Source organism: Indicator indicator, chromosome 2, assembly GCF_027791375.1.
Source record: "Indicator indicator isolate 239-I01 chromosome 2, UM_Iind_1.1, whole genome shotgun sequence".
NCBI classification, from domain to species: domain Eukaryota; kingdom Metazoa; phylum Chordata; class Aves; order Piciformes; family Indicatoridae; genus Indicator; species Indicator indicator.
In genome coordinates this window covers 60,027,550-60,045,882 of record NC_072011.1, presented here as the reverse complement: position 1 = coordinate 60,045,882, position 18,333 = coordinate 60,027,550, and the positions used below count along the sequence as shown (strand labels likewise).

At 44.1% G+C, this 18,333-nt stretch overlaps 1 protein-coding gene across 1 annotated transcript; it reads left to right on the top strand.

Moving 5' to 3' along the window:
- The first annotated feature begins 920 nt into the window (after positions 1-920).
- Positions 921-18,073, top strand: MSH6 (mutS homolog 6). The gene is made up of 9 exons (XM_054393816.1): positions 921-1,113; positions 6,260-6,432; positions 7,448-9,983; positions 11,446-11,711; positions 12,316-12,433; positions 15,553-15,642; positions 16,874-17,028; positions 17,255-17,454; positions 17,948-18,073. Exons 1-9 carry the CDS (start codon positions 954-956, stop codon positions 18,030-18,032), a joined length of 3,783 nt encoding a protein of 1,260 aa, XP_054249791.1. The 5' UTR covers positions 921-953; the 3' UTR covers positions 18,033-18,073.
- Positions 18,074-18,333: the final 260 nt, after the last annotated feature.

Sequence of the window (18,333 nt, the reverse complement as noted above, 5' to 3'; positions counted from 1 at the left end):
CAATACAGATAAATATCTAAAGGATGGAGGTTATGAGGATGGGGCTGGGCTCTTTTCAGTGGTGTCCAGTGATAGGACAAGGGGCAGTGGGCACAAACTAGGACACTGGAGGCTCTACCTAAACATAAGGAAAGACTTATTTCCTGTGAGGCTGCCAGAGCACTGGAGTGGGCTGCCACGAAGGTTGTGTCATCTCCTTTGGAGACTTTCAAGACCTATTCTTGTGTGGCCTACCGGTAATTCTGCTTTGGATTAGAGGTTAGGCTTGATGTCCTGGGGTCCCTTCCAACCTCCACCATTCTGTGATTCTGGTTGTTTGGCTACAGCCTACAGGAATCAGTGTGGCAGTGACTGGATTGTATTCTTGGGGGAGGAGGAATATAGAGCATATGAGCAGGTGCTTTGTAGTGGGACAGAGTTTTTATGTACATTTTTTTCTATCTTGAGGGTTTTTAGAATCTGAATTCATTTGCTTTAGGTGACCTGTTGAGAAATAGACTCTACAGGAAAAATTGTCTTAGTCATGTAGATTGACTAATGTCTGATTGGACCAAATTGCTTTTTCCTTTTCTCTTAAGAAATCCACTAAGAGTCTGTCTACCCATGGCTTTAGATGACTGTGCTTGAGTAGAAGGGTTGGACAAGATGACTTCCAGAGGGGCTTTCTGACCCTTTCTGTCACCTTCTGTGACTCTGAAGTTTTGTATGTGTGGATTCAGTAGAACTTGGAGGAGCAAATAAGAGAAGTACTGGTGGTGGTATAGGATTGTATAATCCAGATTGCACTGCCTCAGAGCCTTCTAAGACCTTCAGAGGGCAAGCTGCTCAGAAACAGTGCGTAATAATGTTTATGAAGAGACCTGTTTTAAAGATTTATGTTCTTTGAATGACACATCTGTTGTCTTTGCAGTGTGTCCTGTGAATATTCCCCTGGTGACTTGGTCTGGGCCAAGATGGAAGGTTATCCTTGGTGGCCATGTCTCATATACAACCATCCGACTGAAAGAACGATAGTGAGAGGAAAAGGGAAATCCACTCGTATCCATGTACAGTTTTTTGATGACAGCCCTACAAGAGGCTGGGTCAGTATCAAATACCTGAGACCATATAAAGGTAAGAAATGTAAATAAAACTTTTTGAAATGGAAACATGCCACTTGCTTTGGAAAAATGGGCATAGAGTGTGGTATTGCTCATAAAGAAAGAGCGGGAAAACCAGGGTTAGTATTGAGTGGGAAAGCATGTTTTGGACTTGGTAAGTTAGAGAAAGCAAGTTTTCAATCTGTTTGTGGTTACAAGTTTTGTGGTTTGTGTGTTTCAATGTGTTACAGGTGTGTTTGTGGTTACACAGTTCCTTCTTAAGCATAAAACATTTAGCCTTTTTGTTTATTAGAACACAAACTTAAAGTTTGCTCATTTGAAGTTTTTTCTCCTTTATTTCTCCCATCAGTATGAAAAAGATCTTGAAGATCTGCTATTTCAATTTGTAACCTTGAAGTACCTTAAAGTACCAGTAGTGTCCAACCCTAAGCAGTTATTTGGGAACTGCATTTTTTCCAGAATCAAAAGACTAGGCACGGGTTGTTAGGAATTAAAATTAATTCTCCTCTGGTGTTACTTCTTTGAAGCAACACAGTACAGTTTTGCTAATAAAACAGATACCTTGAGAATTCAGTGTATTAGGGTAATGCTTGAGGTTAACAGAGCAGTGTTGGTGTTTCTCGAAGAAATTGCTTGGCTAACTAATGAAAATCAAATGCAGTCTCACTTTGTTGATAATCACGATCTTGCTTTGCAATATTCCTGTGGCTGTAAACTGTTAGGTGCAAATTATGTTGCTGTAAACTCAGTTGGACCAGTGCTTTGGATTTAATACAGTCTTTTGGATATGCTGCAGGATTTATTTATGTCAGGGAAACAACCGAATTTCACACAGTTTCTTGCTTTGTACAAGTCAGAGTTCCAGTTCACACAATTATGTAGTTATCCCTTTCTGGCTTATTTATGCTGTAATGTACTACACTTAAGCCATAGTTAGTTTAAAATCAAAATGGCAATGTTGTTATTACCGTGAGCGTTAGCAGAGTTTAATGCAGGTGAATTGGTCCATAGTTTATATGTATCCTTCTTGAAGGTATTTTGAAAGAATCAAGTGTGTTTGAACATCTTGCATTTACACTTAGAAGAAAATACAGGTAAGGAGAATTGAACTGTTTACCAAGAGATAATTGCAGAAAAACACAAAGTATTCAGAATGTTTAAGCATGGGAGCACTGGTCTGCCTACAAGAGATGTGGTTTAATGCTGAACAGAGTAAAAGTATTTAAAATACATGTTTTGCTTTTAAATTCAGACAAGAAGCATCATCATACACAAAGTAAGAGTCTTGGAGTCTCTGGGTAAGAAAATGAAGTTTCTTACATTGTGTTACTGTCTAACTGCATAAGTACAGCAGAGGGCTGGACTTGTAACAGTTGGGCATGCAAGTTGGTTAAATAAATGTGCACATGTTGCATAACTGAATATGCAGCTAAGTAAGATGATGAGATTTTTCTCTTGCCATTGTTAAGCTGTCAATCCTGCAGGCAAAATATTTTTAGGTTTCTCAGTGCACTTGCGAACTAAAGTAGAGATCTGGTTTGTTAATGTGTTGCATTTGTGCTGTAGAAGCAGCTACGTGCAGCTTGTTGTGCAAGCTCAAAAGAATGAACAGGAGAAAGAATTCTGTTTGGCTTATTTCTGAGAAAGTTGGCCTCCTGCCTTTTGCCTACCATGGAGCTGAAGCTTCAGTTAGTAGCAGTGTCTGAAGGGACTCAAAAGAGTGGATGTAAGGACCTATTCAAGCAGCTCCTACTGTCACATGCAGTCAGCTAAACCTGTAAAAGCAGGAGAATGACTCAGCCTTCCCTATCTATAGCCTACTCTTCTATCCTGCTTTTTACTTTCCTCAAGTTGAATATGTATCTTTATATATGCCATTCATTTCTTGAGCATGGCATTAAGATGGATCTCAGTGTCTGTAGGGACCCTTTCTAGAAATCAGTCTGTAGATTGGTTGGCTTTGTTTCTGTGTTTTGTACAGGAGGTTGAAGGAGGAACTGTGGTGCTGAAGGGATATGAAAGGGTGAGGGATGGTGCAGTTAGTAGTAGTAGGCTTTGCTTGATACTCTACAGTCTCTGGGCAAATATGATTCAGCTAATCTGGCTAATACTAGGCCAGTGTTGGATCTGGAATTCCTACAGGAGCAGTTTGAACAGCAAGCAGAGCTCTTTAGCCAAGAGATCTCTGTCACAGAGGACTGATGCACGTAACTTGAAGATAACTTTATGGTTGAACTTGGCATCATTGGTAAAATAGCCACGTGGCCTTAGTCAGGTCTGCTGCACTGCTAAGAGTTACTATTGACAGCAACAATATTAGTGTCAGGTTGGTTAGAGCTTAATTTAGAAGTATTCACAGTATATCAGAGGTTGGAGGGGACCTCAAGAGATCATCAGGTCCAACCCCCCTGCCACAGCAGGATCACTTAGGGTAGTCCACACAGAAATGTATCCAGGTGGGTTTTGAAAGTCTCCAAAGGAGGAGACTCCACAACCCCCCGGGCAGCCTGTTCCAGTGCTCCATCACCCTCACAGTAAAGAAGTTTCTCCTCATGTTGAGGTGAAATCTTCTGTGTTCAAGTTTGAACCCATTGTTCCTTGTCTTATCACTGTGAACCACCAAAAAGAGCTTGGCCCCCTCCACTTGACACCCACCCCTCAGATATTTATAGACATTGATCAGATCTCAGTCTTCTCCTTTCCAGACTAAACAGCCCCAGGGCTCTCAGTCCCTCTTCATAGGGGAGATGCTCAAGTCCCCTAAGGATCCTCGTGCCTTTCCGTTGGACTCTCTCCAGCAGGTCTCTGTGTCTCTTGAACTGGGGAGCCCAAAACTGGACACAGTATTCCAGGTGTGGTCTCACCAGGACAGAGTAGAGAGGTAGAAGAACTTCCCTAGACCTGCTGGACACACCTTTCTTGATGCATCCCAGGATCCCATTGGCTCTCTTGGCCACAAGAGCATGTTGTTGTTCCATGCAGAACTTGCTGTCCACTGGCACTCTTTTCTCAGTGGAGTTGCTTTCCAGCAGGGCAGCCCCTAACCTGTTCTGGTGCCTGCTGTCATTCCTCCCCAGATGCAGGACCCTGCACTTGTCCTTATTGAACTTCATGAGGTTTGCCTGCACCCAGCTCTCCAGCCTGTCCAGGTCACGTTGGATGGCAGCACAGCCTGACAGGTGTCAGCCAACCCCCCCCAGTTTTGTATCATCAGCAAACTTGCTGAGGTTATTCTCAATCTCCTCATCTAGGTTGCTGATAAAGATATTGACCAAAACTGGACCTAGTACTGATCCCTGGGGGACACCACTTGCCCCAGGCCTCCAAGTTGACACTGTGCCACTGATGATGACCCTCTGAATTCTGTTGTGGAGCCAGTTTTCAATCCACCTCACTGAGCAGCCATCTATGCCACATCTTCTGAGCTTTTCTATGAGGATGTTATAGGAGACTGTATCAAAAGCTTTACTGAAGTCAAGATATATGACATCCACTGCTCTGCCCTCATCTACCCGCTTGGTCATAACTTCATAGAAGGCTATCAGATTAGTTAGACAGGATCTCTCCTTGGTAAATCCATATTGACTACTCCTGATAACTTTCTTGTCTTCCATGTAATTAGAGAGGACCTCCAGGATGAGCTGCTCCATCATCTTTCCAGGGATGGAGGTGAGGCTGACTGGTCTATAGTTGCCTGGGTCTTCCTTTTTGCCTTTTTTGAAGACTGGAGTGACATTTGAATTCTTTGAGTTGTCAGGCACCTCTCCTGTTCTCCAGGACTTTTCAAAGATGATGGAGAGAGGTTCAGCGACAGTATCAGCCAGCTCTCTCAGCACTCGTGAATGCATCCCATCAGGGCCCATGGATTTGTGTGTCTTCAGGTGGTATAAGAGATCTCTAACCCTGTCCTGACTGACCAGCGGAATGTCCACATCTCTCCAGTTCTGCTCCCTTGCTCAGTCTAGAGACTGAGTGAAGCCTGAGGCAAAGAAGGCATTCAGCAGCTCTGCCATCTCTGCATCATCAGTTACTGTATCTCCCATCCCATTCAGCAGCGGGCCCACCGTTTGCCTGCTCTTCTTTTTATCATTGATATATTTGAAAAAACTATTTGTCTTCTTTCACCCCTCTGGTGAGATTTCAGTTCCAGGATGGCCTTGGCTTTCCTTCTTGCATCTCCACATTCTCTGGCTAGATGTCTATAATCCTCCCAGTTGACTAGTCCATTTTTGGCACATATTGTAAACCTCCTTTTTGTTTGAGTTTTACTAGGAGTCCCTTGCTTATCCATGGAGGTCTTCTGCTTGCGTTGCTTGATATTTTATTTTTTTTTCCAAGGGAATACATTTCTCTTGAGCTTGGAGGTAATGTTTGAATATTAACCAGCTCTCTCGGGCCTCCCTTCCTTCCAGAGCCCTAGTCCACTGGATATTTCTAAGTAGAGCCTTGAAAAGGGGAAAGTTGGCCCTTTTAAAGTCCAGGGTTGAAATTTTACTTACCACCCTGCTTCTTTGTCTATTGATATGAAACTCTAACATGTCGTCGTCACTGCAACCAAGATTACCCCCAACCTTGATATCTGCAACCAGGCCTTCTTTGTTTGTTAATATCAGGTCCAGCATTGCACTTCTCCTTGTTGGTTCTTCAACTACTTGCAGGAGAAAGTTGTCATCAATGCACTGCAGGAACCTTTTGCACTGTTTGTGCTTGGCTGTGTGATCTTTCCAACTAATATCTGAGTGGTTGAAGTCACCCACAAGCACCAAGGCACTTGATCTTGAGGCTACTTCCAGCTGCCTGTAGAAGGCCTCGTCAGTAGCTTCTTCCTGGTTTGGTGGTCTGTAGTAAACCCCCACAACTGAATCATCCTTTCACTCTTACCCATAAGCACTCATTCATATCTGTATGAATTACAGAAGCAATTCTTAAGTGTCCATGTACTAAGCTGGCATTTCATTTGTGAGTATTTAGATTTTTCTCCAGGGGTATTTTATCAGGCTAAGTGAATGATGTCTAAGACCTTATGGGCGTGACTGGTAACAACACAGAATGTTAGATAATTATGCTATCTGTCTTCAGTGAAGTATCAACACTAGCTAAAGGACTGGTGAAATGCTAGACTTACCTCAGTTTCTAACCAATTACTTGTGGTTTTACAGGTTCATCAGATGTGGAGGCACTGAAAGGAGGTATGTTTCATAGTACAAAGCCGGAAATTAAAAGAGCAATGGTGCTAGCGGATGATGCAATGAGTAAAGATACAACTAAGCGACTTGAACTGGCAGTATGCAATGAACCTTCAGACACAGAGGAGGAAGAGGAGGAAACAGAGGTAAACATTTTCTTGTGTGCTGCAGAAATGGTGCTAGAACTTAGAAGCTCTCTGTTGGAACTAAGCATTCAATTCTTTGCAGTAATCACAGCTTAACTGCTTTGCAGAAATGTCTAACTTTTGGAGTATTCATCTTAAGGCACTGAATTGGATTTTTTGGAGTCTGCTTTCATCTTGTACAGTAGCTTTAAAATACAAGTTCTTGTACTGCTGACACAAATCTGTTGGGTTAACTAAAAAGAAATCTTTTGTTGTGTTGTAATCACATTCTGTTGTGAATGATTCAAATGTTATTTCAGTGTGTGTATCAGAATAGACTTCAGAAAGGAATGGGATGAGAAAACTGGCAGTGGGATAGTGGGTTTCCTTACCTTCTCTGTCAGTGCAGTCCATCTACTCTTTCTTCAGAGTGACATTGCTGCAAGGGATGGGTGTCACTCTAAGTATTGTGCTGTTCAGTCCCTCCACTACTGTTTTTCACCAGCACTGGCCCTGAAGTTCTTGTGGTTTCAGGCTGAAAAAGCAAACAATGGAGCTGTTCTTTCTTCTAGATGTGTGTGATCTTACTGTAGAGTAGAATGTTTGTTGGTGGAAGTGGGTAGAAAAACCGCACCCCAAACCATGGACAGAACTTATGTATGCTGGTACTGAAAGACTGCAAAGCCCAATAACGTTTCTGACATCAGTTGGATAAAATTACAGTGCAGAGTTAGCATTATGCCTTTTGTCCAGTTTAAATGTTTTATTCATTGACACCAGTTATGCGAAGTAATGAATGAGGCTGTAAAAAATACAGAGAGGTGTAATTATGCTGATATTGGCTGGCAGCCCATTTGTTATCCATAAAAAAATTTTAAACTCTGTGAAGATAAATGGAGGTGGCTGCGGCTCTGCTGTCTCTTGCTTGAGCTCCTGCATTATTGCACGTTTTTGCACCTTTTTTTTTCCCCAGGCAGCGGTCTTTTACTTTGTAGCCAGAATTTTCTATAGGTAAAATGATTTATTTTTCCAGCAGATGAGTGAAAGTGCATCAGCCAACAGCGATGACTGCAGCAGTGAGGAGGATGTCAAAAGTAACAAGCGAGTGAGGAACAGGGAAAATGCCATAAAAAACAAAAGAAGAAGAGTGGTGGATTCTGAGAGTGATCATGATGGCTCTGATGCGGAGTTCAAGCCTGATGTGAAGGAAGCAGCAAGCAGTGAGGAAGCTAGTAGTGGGGTGGATGAAAATGAGTCTACTGACGCAGAGACAGACACAGAGAGCATAGCAGAAAGTCCCATAAAAGTTCCTTCTAAACGAAAGAGGAAAGAGATAAACAAGCCTGCTAAAAGAACTAGCTTAGAAAATGAACAGTCTGAAACCCCCAAAAGAGTGGCAGCAGTTTCTTCAGAAGCTAAGTCCAAGCTGACATCCTTTGCAGCACCTGAAAGTTTCGAATCCCAAGCGAACACTTGCAGCGGAGGCAGCAGTGGCTTTGGAGTGTGGGAACATGAAAAGCTCGACTGGCTGCAGGAGGGGAAGAAGAAAGATGCTCATAGGAGACGGCAGAGTGACCCTGATTACGACCCCCGGACGCTGTATGTGCCAGAGGACTACCTCAACAAGTGCACGCCTGGAATGAGGAGGTGGTGGCAGCTGAAGAGTCAAAACTTTGATGCGGTGATTTTCTACAAAGTCGGGAAATTCTATGAGTTGTACCACATGGATGCGGTCACGGGTGTCAACGAGCTGGGGCTGATCTTTATGAAAGGAACTTGGGCCCATTCGGGCTTTCCAGAGACTGCATTTGGCAGATTCTCTGATGTCCTGGTGCAGAAGGGCTACAAGGTAGCTCGTGTTGAGCAGACAGAAACTCCCGAAATGATGGAAGCGCGCTGCAAGACAACGGCCCACCCAACGAAATTCGACAAGGTTGTGCGTCGAGAAATCTGCAGGATCATCACCAAAGGAACTCAGACTTACAGCATTATGGACTGTGATCCCTCTGAGAACCATAATAAATACCTACTGTGTGTTAAGGAAAAGGAAGACTCCTCTGGACAACGTGTCTATGGGGTCTGCTTTGTTGACACATCAGTAGGGAAGTTTCACGTGGGCCAGTTCTCAGATGACCGGCACTGCTCGAGGTTTAGGACTTTAGTAGCACATTACACTCCTGTGCAGGTGCTGTATGAGAAGGGGAACCTGTCTGTGGACACACAGAAGATACTGAAGGGCTCACTTGTTTCATGCATTCAGGAAGGTCTGATCTCTGGTTCCCAGTTCTGGAATGCATCTAAAACACTAAAAGTCCTTCTTGAAGAAGGATATTTCAAGGAGAAAGAGACCTCTGAAAGTGGATGTTCTCTGCCCTCTGTAATCAAATCTCTGACTTCAGAGAGTGACTCGCTGGGATTAACTCCTGGTGAAAACAGCGAGTTAGCTTTGTCAGCGCTTGGGGCCTGTGTTTTCTATCTCCAAAAATGTCTGATTGACCAGGAGCTGTTGTCACTGGCCAACTTCGAGGAGTATGTCCCTGTGGATGTTGATGCTACAAAAGCTATGAGTAGCTGCTTTGCCAAAACTGACCAGCGGATGGTGCTGGATGGAGTCACCCTGATGAACTTGGAGGTTCTGCAGAACGGAACCAATGGGACGACAGAAGGTACTTTGCTGGAAAGGATTGATTCTTGTTGTACACCATTTGGGAAGCGACTCCTGAAGCAGTGGCTGTGTGCTCCGCTGTGTAATCCAAAATCCATCAATGATCGTTTAGATGCTGTAGAGGACCTTCTGTCAGTGCCAGACAAAATGTCTGAAGTTGGTGAACACCTGAAGAAACTTCCTGATCTTGAAAGGCTGCTCAGCAAAATTCACAGCATTGGATCACCGCTGAAAAGTCAGAACCATCCTGACAGCAGGGCCATCTTCTATGAAGAAATCAAATACAGCAAAAAAAAAATTGCTGACTTTTTGTCTGCGCTGGAGGGGTTTAAAGTAATGAATGAAATTGTAGATGCCATGGAAGAAGTTGCCAGCGACTTCAAATCTAAAGTCCTGAAGCAGCTGGTCACCCGCAAAGCCCAAAACCCAGATGGCTGCTTCCCAGATTTGAGCGCAGAGCTCAAGAGATGGGATACTGCCTTTGATCATAACCAGGCTCGGAAGACAGGAGTGATCACTCCAAAGGCAGGTTTTGATCCTGATTATGATAAAGCACTACAGGACATTGATGCTGTTGAGGAAGATCTCAAGAAGTACCTGGAGAAGCAACGGAAACTGCTGGGGCACAAATCTGTGATGTACTGGGGGGCAGGCAAGAACCGGTACCAGATGGAAATACCAGAAAGCATCGTGTCACGACATCTGCCAGAGGAATACGAGCTGAAGTCCTCCAGGAAGGGGTACAAACGTTACTGGACCAAGGAGATTGAGAAGATGCTGGCTGCAATGGTCAACGCTGAGGAGCGCAGGGATGCGGCTCTGAAGGACTGCATGAGGCGATTGTTCTACAACTTCGATCAAAACAGCAAAGCCTGGCAGACAGCTGTGGAGTGCATTGCTGTGTTAGGTGAGAGCCTTTCTTTGCTTTCACATGCTGTAAAAATAATTCTGCTTGTAGTGTCAACCATAGAGTGGCTTGAGTTGCAAAGGAGTTAAAGGTCATCTAGTTCCACCCACCCTGCCATGGGCAGGGACACCTCCCACTAGAGCAGGTTACTCTAAGTCTCATCCAGCCTGCTCTTAAATGCTTCCAGGGATGAGGAGTTAAAACTTCTCTGGGCGACCTGTTCCAGTATCTCACTACCATCACTGTAAAGAACTTGTTCCTAATGTCCAATCTAAATCTACCTTGCTGTAGTTTAAAACCGTTGCTCCTTCTTCTGTCACCACATGTTCTTTCAAAAAGTCTCTCTTTGGCTTTCTTGTAGGCCCCCTTCAGGTACTGGAAGGCCACTATAAGGTCTCCCCAGAGCCTTCTCTTCTCCAGGATGAACATAGAATAAAAGAGAATCATAGAATGGTTTGGGTTGGGAGGGACCTCACAAGATCTAGTCCAGCCCCCCTGCAGTACGCAAGGACATCCTCCAAAAAAAGATTCTTGTCGCACGTTCTTATTTTGTAGTTTAAAGACTTAATTGTGCTAATAGTGTCGATAACTAACAGTGGTGGCATGTTTGCTTCCTGACAGTAAATCATAGAATGGTCTGGGCTGGAAGGCACCTCCAGAGGTCATCCAGTCCAACCTCCCTGCAGTCCGCAGGGACATCCCCAACTAGATCAGGCTGCCCAGGGCCTCATTGAGCCTCACCTTGAATATCTCCAGGGAAAGGGCCTCAACCACATCCGTGGGCAAACTGTTCCAGTGTTTCACCACCCTCATAGTGAAGAACTTCTTCCTGATATCCAATCTAAATCTGCTCTTCTCTAGTTTGAAGCCATTGCTCCTTGTCCTGTCACTGCAGGCCTTTGTAAACAGTCTCTCTCCAGCCTTCTTGTAGCCTCTTCAGGTACTGGAAGGCTGCTATTAGGTCTTTACAGAGCCTCCTCTTTTCCAGGCTGAATAATCCCAGCTCCCTCAGCCTGCCCTTGTAGCAATAAAATAATAATATAAAATATATTTTATATAAGTGCATAGTAAAAGCTTTTGAAGTGGAATTATCATAGAATCATAGACTGCATTGAGTTGGAAGGGACCCTTGAAGGTCATCATGTCCAACATCCCCTGCAGTGAGCAGGGACTTTTTTTAGTTAGAACGTACAGATTTTAAAAGCTTCTAGAGGGTAAAATTTTTAATTTGGTGTCAGTAGAAATCTGGAAGGAATGAGGAGAGATGTCAATATCCACCTTTTTTTTTTTTTTTTTTTCTGGAGTACTTCTTAGGTGCTTTCCTTAGCAGAAAAAAAAAATGAAGGGAAAAGGAAAAAAGTGGTTACAAAAATGCTGTTCTGTGAGTAAATTGCATTCCAGTGGATGAATAAAAGCAAGCTGAAAAAAGTGTCACTTACTGGAATTTCTCTTACTCTTACAGATGTCTTGATGTCTCTGGCTAACTACAGTCAAGATGGTGATGGACCCTTGTGCCGTCCTGTAATCGTACCTCCTGTGGATAGTGCTCCTCCCTTCCTGGAACTTAAAAATTCACGTCATCCATGCATCACAAAAACTTTCTTTGGGGATAATTTTATTCCTAATGACATTGTGATAGGCAGCACAGATGAAGATGGCAGTGGTGGAGCTTCGTGTGTGTTAGTGACTGGCCCGAACATGGGTGGCAAGTCTACGCTCATGAGACAGGTGATTGACTGTCTGCAAGGGTTGCAGAGGACCTCTGCCTTATGCATAAGGGAATGACATGACTTGACTGTCATTAAATGTCAAAGGAGGTCCCAGCAGTGGGTCCTCTGGGTGTGCAGCACAGTACAGCAATTACACTGTAATGCCAAAGCATAATCTGGTAGATAATGTCCATGTTTAGACAGTAGGTTGTCTACTTTCACTTACTTTAGTGAAGAATAAATTTTATTTCTCTTAAGAGAGGTGGCTGGGAAAATGGCAATAGAGAATCTTTTTCAAGTGGCCTTACCCAGGCCTTTGCATTATCTTACAATAGATGCTTCTGCTGAAAATGCAGTAGCAAGTGGCAAAGGAGCAGGGAGTTTGCTTTATAAGCACAGCTTGCTGTGCTAACTTGCTGTGTTCTGAAGGCTTTTGGAGCAGCTCAGTTCTGCTTGGGATTATGATGCTGCAGCCTGGAGCTGTTAAAAACAGTGGGAAGCTTTAGGTACTCTATAGTCTCTTTGTTTTAGGGGAAATGCAGTTTCAATCCCTTGTTCTTTGTGTGGACCTGAAGCTGCAAGCATATAGTAAAGATTTCAATGTTGTAATGTTTGTTCTGCAGGCTGGCCTCCTGGTTATAATGGCTCAGCTGGGATGCTATGTGCCTGCTGAAGCCTGCAGGCTTACACCCATTGACAGAGTGTTTACCAGGCTGGGTGCCTCAGACAGGATCATGTCAGGTGAGTTTCTGACATCCAGCTTCCCAAAGTTCTTTTGCCACCTGGTGAGTTTTCTTGCTCCAAGGGGCAAGTTGGAAAGAGACAGTCTTGATATTGCAGGGAGAGGTGCGCAACTGACTTCTTGTCCCATGTTCAGAGTTCAACAGTATAGTAGTTATGTCTAATCAGTTTGATATGTTTGTCTTCCACTATTTGACAGACACATAGGATCACTTTTTAATGAATTTTAATACTAAAAACCTGCTTTCTGACTGGGTGCAAGGCTGAGCAATGTCTTTGTGGATGTCCTGCAGTTGATTGTTTTACCTACACAGGTATCTTTTTTTTCCTAAGGGTTCTGGAATAGGACAGTAATGTTGTAGCTGTTATAGAGGAGCTGGGTTTGTACCTTCTTGCAGGGACTAGAGGTGCCTGGTTTCAGTTAGGATGCTCACCTTGTGTCTGAAACCTAGTTCCTTCAGATGAAGTTTTAGAAGCAGTAGTTGAAAATTGGTGGAGTACTTTGTTTCTTCCATTTCCTCTTTGGAAGCAGCAGGTAAAAATTCACGGAGTATTTTGTTTCTTGCCTTTTGGAAGCAGCAGTTGAAAATTGGGGGAGTATTTTGTTTCCCCTTTCTTTTTGGAGGCAGCAGTTGAAAATTCATGGAGTATTTTGTTTCTTCCACTTCCTTTTTGGAAGCAGTAGCTGAAAATTCAGGGAGTATTTTGTTTCTTCAGTGGAGAGTAAGTCAGAAGTAGAGGATGAGACAGCAACTGGAATGGGAAAGTGTACCTGTAGGCAAGTAGGCATGGGGCAAGGAAAACAACGTGGGTTTTGTGCTAAGAAGAGTATGACAACTCATTTAAGGAGGGCACAGATTTTCTGTGATCTTTCAGCTGAAGAATGTGGGTCAGTGAATATGAAAGGAGTTAAGCCTCCTGAACTTTTGTGGCACATAAGGAATATATATATATATATTTATACTTCTCCAAATCAAGGCTTTTCTTGGCAGCTAGAGAAGTTTATTAAGGCTTTTTGGAGAATTTTATTAAGGCTTTTTTGACCCGCTCTTTTAAATTTTGTTTCATTGAAGTACAAAAAGAAATCTTAAGAATGAAAGAGTATTTTAAGAGCTCATAGTAGAAATAAAAACTGCCCTTCCTGAAAGAGATGGTCTAGAAAAAATGCAGCATTCTCAGCTGCTTTTTTTTCTGTCAGCTGAGAGCTTTTCTCTTCCAAGTCTGTGCACAAATGGTTTAAGGTTTCATGTTGTGGGGTTGAACACTGCAGAGTAGAACTAGCTTCCACATCTCTTCTTAGGGCATTGGTTTCCACACTGCAAAAATGAAAGCACAGCCAAATTTTTTCATGGCAGTCCTTTCATAATAGATGCCCACAGGACTTTTACAAAATAAATCTGAAGTAATGTTTTAAAAATCTCTCCTTTTGAGAGGTTTTTGTTGTCTTAAATGAACAAATAGTTATCCATCAACATTGTTAATAACACATTCAGTCCTGGAGATTTCTCTAAGTAAATACAAGAAAATCAGGATTGCTGGACACTGCTTAATAATTCATGTTTAAAAATACCTTGGAGAACAGCAGTGCTTATGAAGGATGAGTACAGAAAGGTCAGGTGAGGTGATTCTGCCCCTCTACTCTGCTCTGTTCTGGTGAGACCCCACCTGAAGTACTGCATCTAGCTCTGGAGCCCCCAGTACAAGAAGGACATAGATCTGTTGGACAGGGCCCAGAGGAGGGCCACAAAGATGATCAGAGGGCTGCTGCAGCACCTCTGTCTACAAGGACAGCCTGAGGAGGTTGGGTCTCTGCAGCCTCCACAGAGACCTTGTAGTGGCCTTCCAGTATCTGAAGGGGGCTATAAGAAAGCTGGAGAGAAACCTTTTTGGTAAGGGCCTGCGGTGATAGGACAAGGGGGAATGGTTTGGAACTAGGGCAGGGTAGACTTAGATTGATGTTGAGAGGAAGCTTTTTACTATGAGGGTAGTGAGACACTGGAACAGGTTGCTCAGAAGTTGTGGATGCCTTGTCCCTGGAAGTGTTCAAGAGCAGGCTGGATGAGGCTTTGAGGAACCTGGTGTAGTGGGAGATGTCCCTGGGTGGAAACTAGATGATCTTTAAGGCCCCTTTCAGTTCAAGCCATTCTCTCCATGTGAAATACTTGCCTGCTCTGAAATGATATTGTCGGCTGCTGCCTGTGATTATTTGAAGTGAACCCTACAAAGAGCTTATAACTCTCCTTACATGTGGATTTATTGTGTGCAAGGGCCTGAGTGGTTGTATACTTTGCTTGTAAAAACAATTTGTGGGCTAAACTTCTCTCTGCTAAGGACAGGTTGAGGGAGCTTGGGTCTCTTTAGCTTGAAGGAGACTGAGGGGTGACCTCATTTATGATTATAAAAATGTGAAGGGCAGTGTCAGGAGGATAGAGCCAGGCTCTGCTACGTGATGTCCAGTGACAGGACAAGGGGCAATGTGTGGAAGCTGGAGCAGAGGAGGTTCTGCAGGAACAGAAGGAAAAACTTTGTCGCATTGAGGGTGCCAGAGCCCTGGAGCAGGCTGCCCGGAGAGGTTGTGGAGTCTCCTTCTCTGGAGACATTTCAAAACCCACTTGGATGTGTTCCTGTGTGACCTGCCCAAGGTGATCCTGCTCTAGCAGGGGGTGGGACTGGATGATCTTTCAAGGTCCATTCCAACCCCTAACATTCTGTGATTCTGTGTATTACTTGGGTTGCTGGAACTCCATTTAGGACATGCAGGATATTTATTTGGTCCTAATTCACTGTAGAGTACATGAGAGACTAGCCTTAATACTCTGAGTAACTCCATTAACTTTAGGATATCAACAACCAAACTAGGAAATCTGGTGTCTTAATTAAGGTTTTCTGCTTAATTGTATTTGTGCCTATATCTGTACCAAAACCTCCTTTTTCTGGCAAATGGAAACACACCATTTCCATGCTAGGGGGAAAAAAAAAGGAGCTTTATGTTTTCTCATTCATCTTCAAGGTTCATTTTATCTTGACCCAGGCTGTAGTGCAGATGAAGAACATGGGGGTTTAGTTGTGGTTTTCAGATCTTGGACTATTTCTCATGGTGTTTTTAATTTCTTTCCAAGGTGAAAGTACCTTCTTCGTTGAGTTGAGTGAGACCTCCTGCATTCTCCAGCATGCAACGAAGCACTCCCTGGTTCTTGTGGATGAACTGGGTAATTTTTTTGTAGTAAATGAAAATTAGAGCTAAGAAGACGAGAGAGACTTTTTACAAGGAGTCATATGGAAAAGATGGGAGGTAACAGGTACAGGTTACTCCTGGGGTGATTCCAGTTAGATACGAGAGGAAAATTCTTCATGGTAAGATTTAGCTACTGGAGTGATCTTCCAGGGAAGTAGAGGAGTCCTCACTGGACACTTTCAAGATTCAGCTTGTCTAGACTGTGTGACAGGGTGGACCTGATAGTCCTCAAGGGGCTTTCAACCTGATATTGCGTGAATCCAAGGTTAAAGACTAACTGTAAGGTTGTTGAGGTGTCTACAAGGCCACCAAGTGCCCGGGGTATTGTAACATTCCCAGTGTTTAACTGGTCAGTATGTCTGTACCTCTCTAAACCACCTACTTCTTGGGTGCCCTGGTAACTAACAGAATCATAGAATTCTCCCACCCCCCCCAGTGGGGATCAGCCTATTTCTAGATGAGTTTTCCTGTGCTCCTTTAAGGCCCAAGTACTTGCAGTGAACTTTGAGCAAGCCAGCAACTCTTAAGAGAGCAGACTTGTCTTTTTCTGCAGTTCAGAAGAGTTTGTGACTGTTACGGGGCTGATACTGGGGTGACTGAATATGGGAGAAAAGGCTGAGAGGAGATCTGATTGATGTGTACAAATACTTGAAGGGTGGGTGTCAAGAAGGGGCCAGGTTCTTTCCAGTGATGCCTTGTGATAGGACAAGGGGCAATGGACACTAACTGGAACACAAGAAGTTTCACTTCAGCATGAGGAAAAACTTGTTCCTCTGAGGCTGCTGAAGCAGGCTGCCCAGAGAGGTTGTGGAGTCTCACTCTCTGGAGACTCTTAAAACCCACCTGGATGCATTCCTGCATGGCCTGCCCTAGGTGATCCTGTCTTGATGGGGGTGGACTCTGATTTCCAGAGGTCCCTTCCAACTGCTATGAGTCTGTGATTCTATAGTGCTGGTGGCTTTCACTCCTCACAGCTGTTAGCCAGTCTTCCACACAGGGGTGAGGGAGAAAGGCAAACAGGACCAAATTGATACACAGTCTCACAGCATTGCCTTTGTCTTTGGAAACAACGGGAGCAAAGATGGATGGCTTAATACTTAAGTTGGAGAGGGGAAGTTCCTTTCAGTAGCAAGTAAAACATGAACTGTTTATTTTGCTACTTCTGTCCTCAGGTGTGCCAAAGCTTTTCCATTTTTCTCTTCCAGGCAGAGGCACAGCCACTTTTGATGGAACAGCTATAGCCAGTGCAGTGGTGAAAGAACTGGCAGAGCAGATCAAGTGTCGGACTCTGTTTTCCACACACTACCACTCACTGGTGGAGGATTACTCACACAATGGGGCTGTGCGGCTTGGGCACATGGTGGGTATGGGTGAGCCACGGGGTGGGCGCGAGTGTGGTACATGGTGGGTGTGGGTGTTGGAGGTGAGCAGGAGCTGAGCACTTCACAGAGGATTTTTCCCTTCTTGTTGTGCATGCAGTCTTCCCCCCCGAGTCACAGAGGGATCCTGAGAAAAGGTGATGTCTCATGCATTTATTAGGCTGTAGGTAAATGTTTACACTGACTTTTGTAACTTACTCTTTCTAGGCATGTATGGTTGAAAATGAGAGTGACGATCCAAGCCAGGAAACAATTACATTCCTGTACAAGTTCATTGAAGGAGCGTGTCCGAAGAGCTATGGCTTCAATGCAGCAAGACTTGCTAATATTCCAGAGGAAGTCATTCAGAAGGGGCACAGAAAAGCAAGAGAGTTTGAAAAAACAACAATTTCACTGAGAATATTCAGGTAAGGCCTTGGGTTTCCATTTCTGAGTTGCACAGTGCTTAGCAGGCATCCATCTTAGAATGTGGGCAGCCACCAAGAGGGGGGCTGTTAAAACTCTTTGTGGCTATCAAATGTACTTCAGGAGCAGCGAGGGAGGGCACTGCCGAAGCCTGACTCCAGGAGGGCAGATGCCATGAGTAATACAGTATTTTCAGCTCTGGGTGTCTGTGCCAGTCTCTAAGGCTGAGAGCTTAATTTGCACAGAGGTGCTGGGCTGGCTGTGCGCCCAGCCGAAGGGGAGGAATGCCTGAGCAAGCCCTGTGCTGAGGATGGGCACAGGGAGGGGGATGACACATGTACAGTAGTCCTGGAGCCCCCCATGGCGGCTGCCTTTGCTGGTGGCAGCCCTTTACAGCAGACACAAAAGGGCACCTATTATCTTCTCAAGCTGTGTCAGTGCCAGGCTCTGGCCCACGGTGTCCGTGCTGAGCGAAGGTGACTTCATTTCCCTTAGATCTCTGTGCCTGCTGGTGGATGGTGCAACAACCCCGGCTGCAGACGCTGTCCAGAAACTCACCGCTCTGATCAATCAGCTTTAAGAACACCACAACTGAGTTTCGTAAGTGGCTGGTTCTCAAAAAGGTGGTAGCAGACAACTTTATGATCTAATAAACTTTATTTTTTAAAAATGACCATTTTTTTTCCATTGTCTTTCCTAGGAAATTAAACCCTTTTAATTCTTAACCTACCCTCTACATAATGGTTATTGAGTACTCCACAATATATTAAGTCTAGATGTTATGGTACATGCATACACTTTCAGGCTGTTGATTACCCACTGTCACCAATACACATAAATGGAAAAAAGCTATGAAACTGTATAGGGCTGTAGATATACTT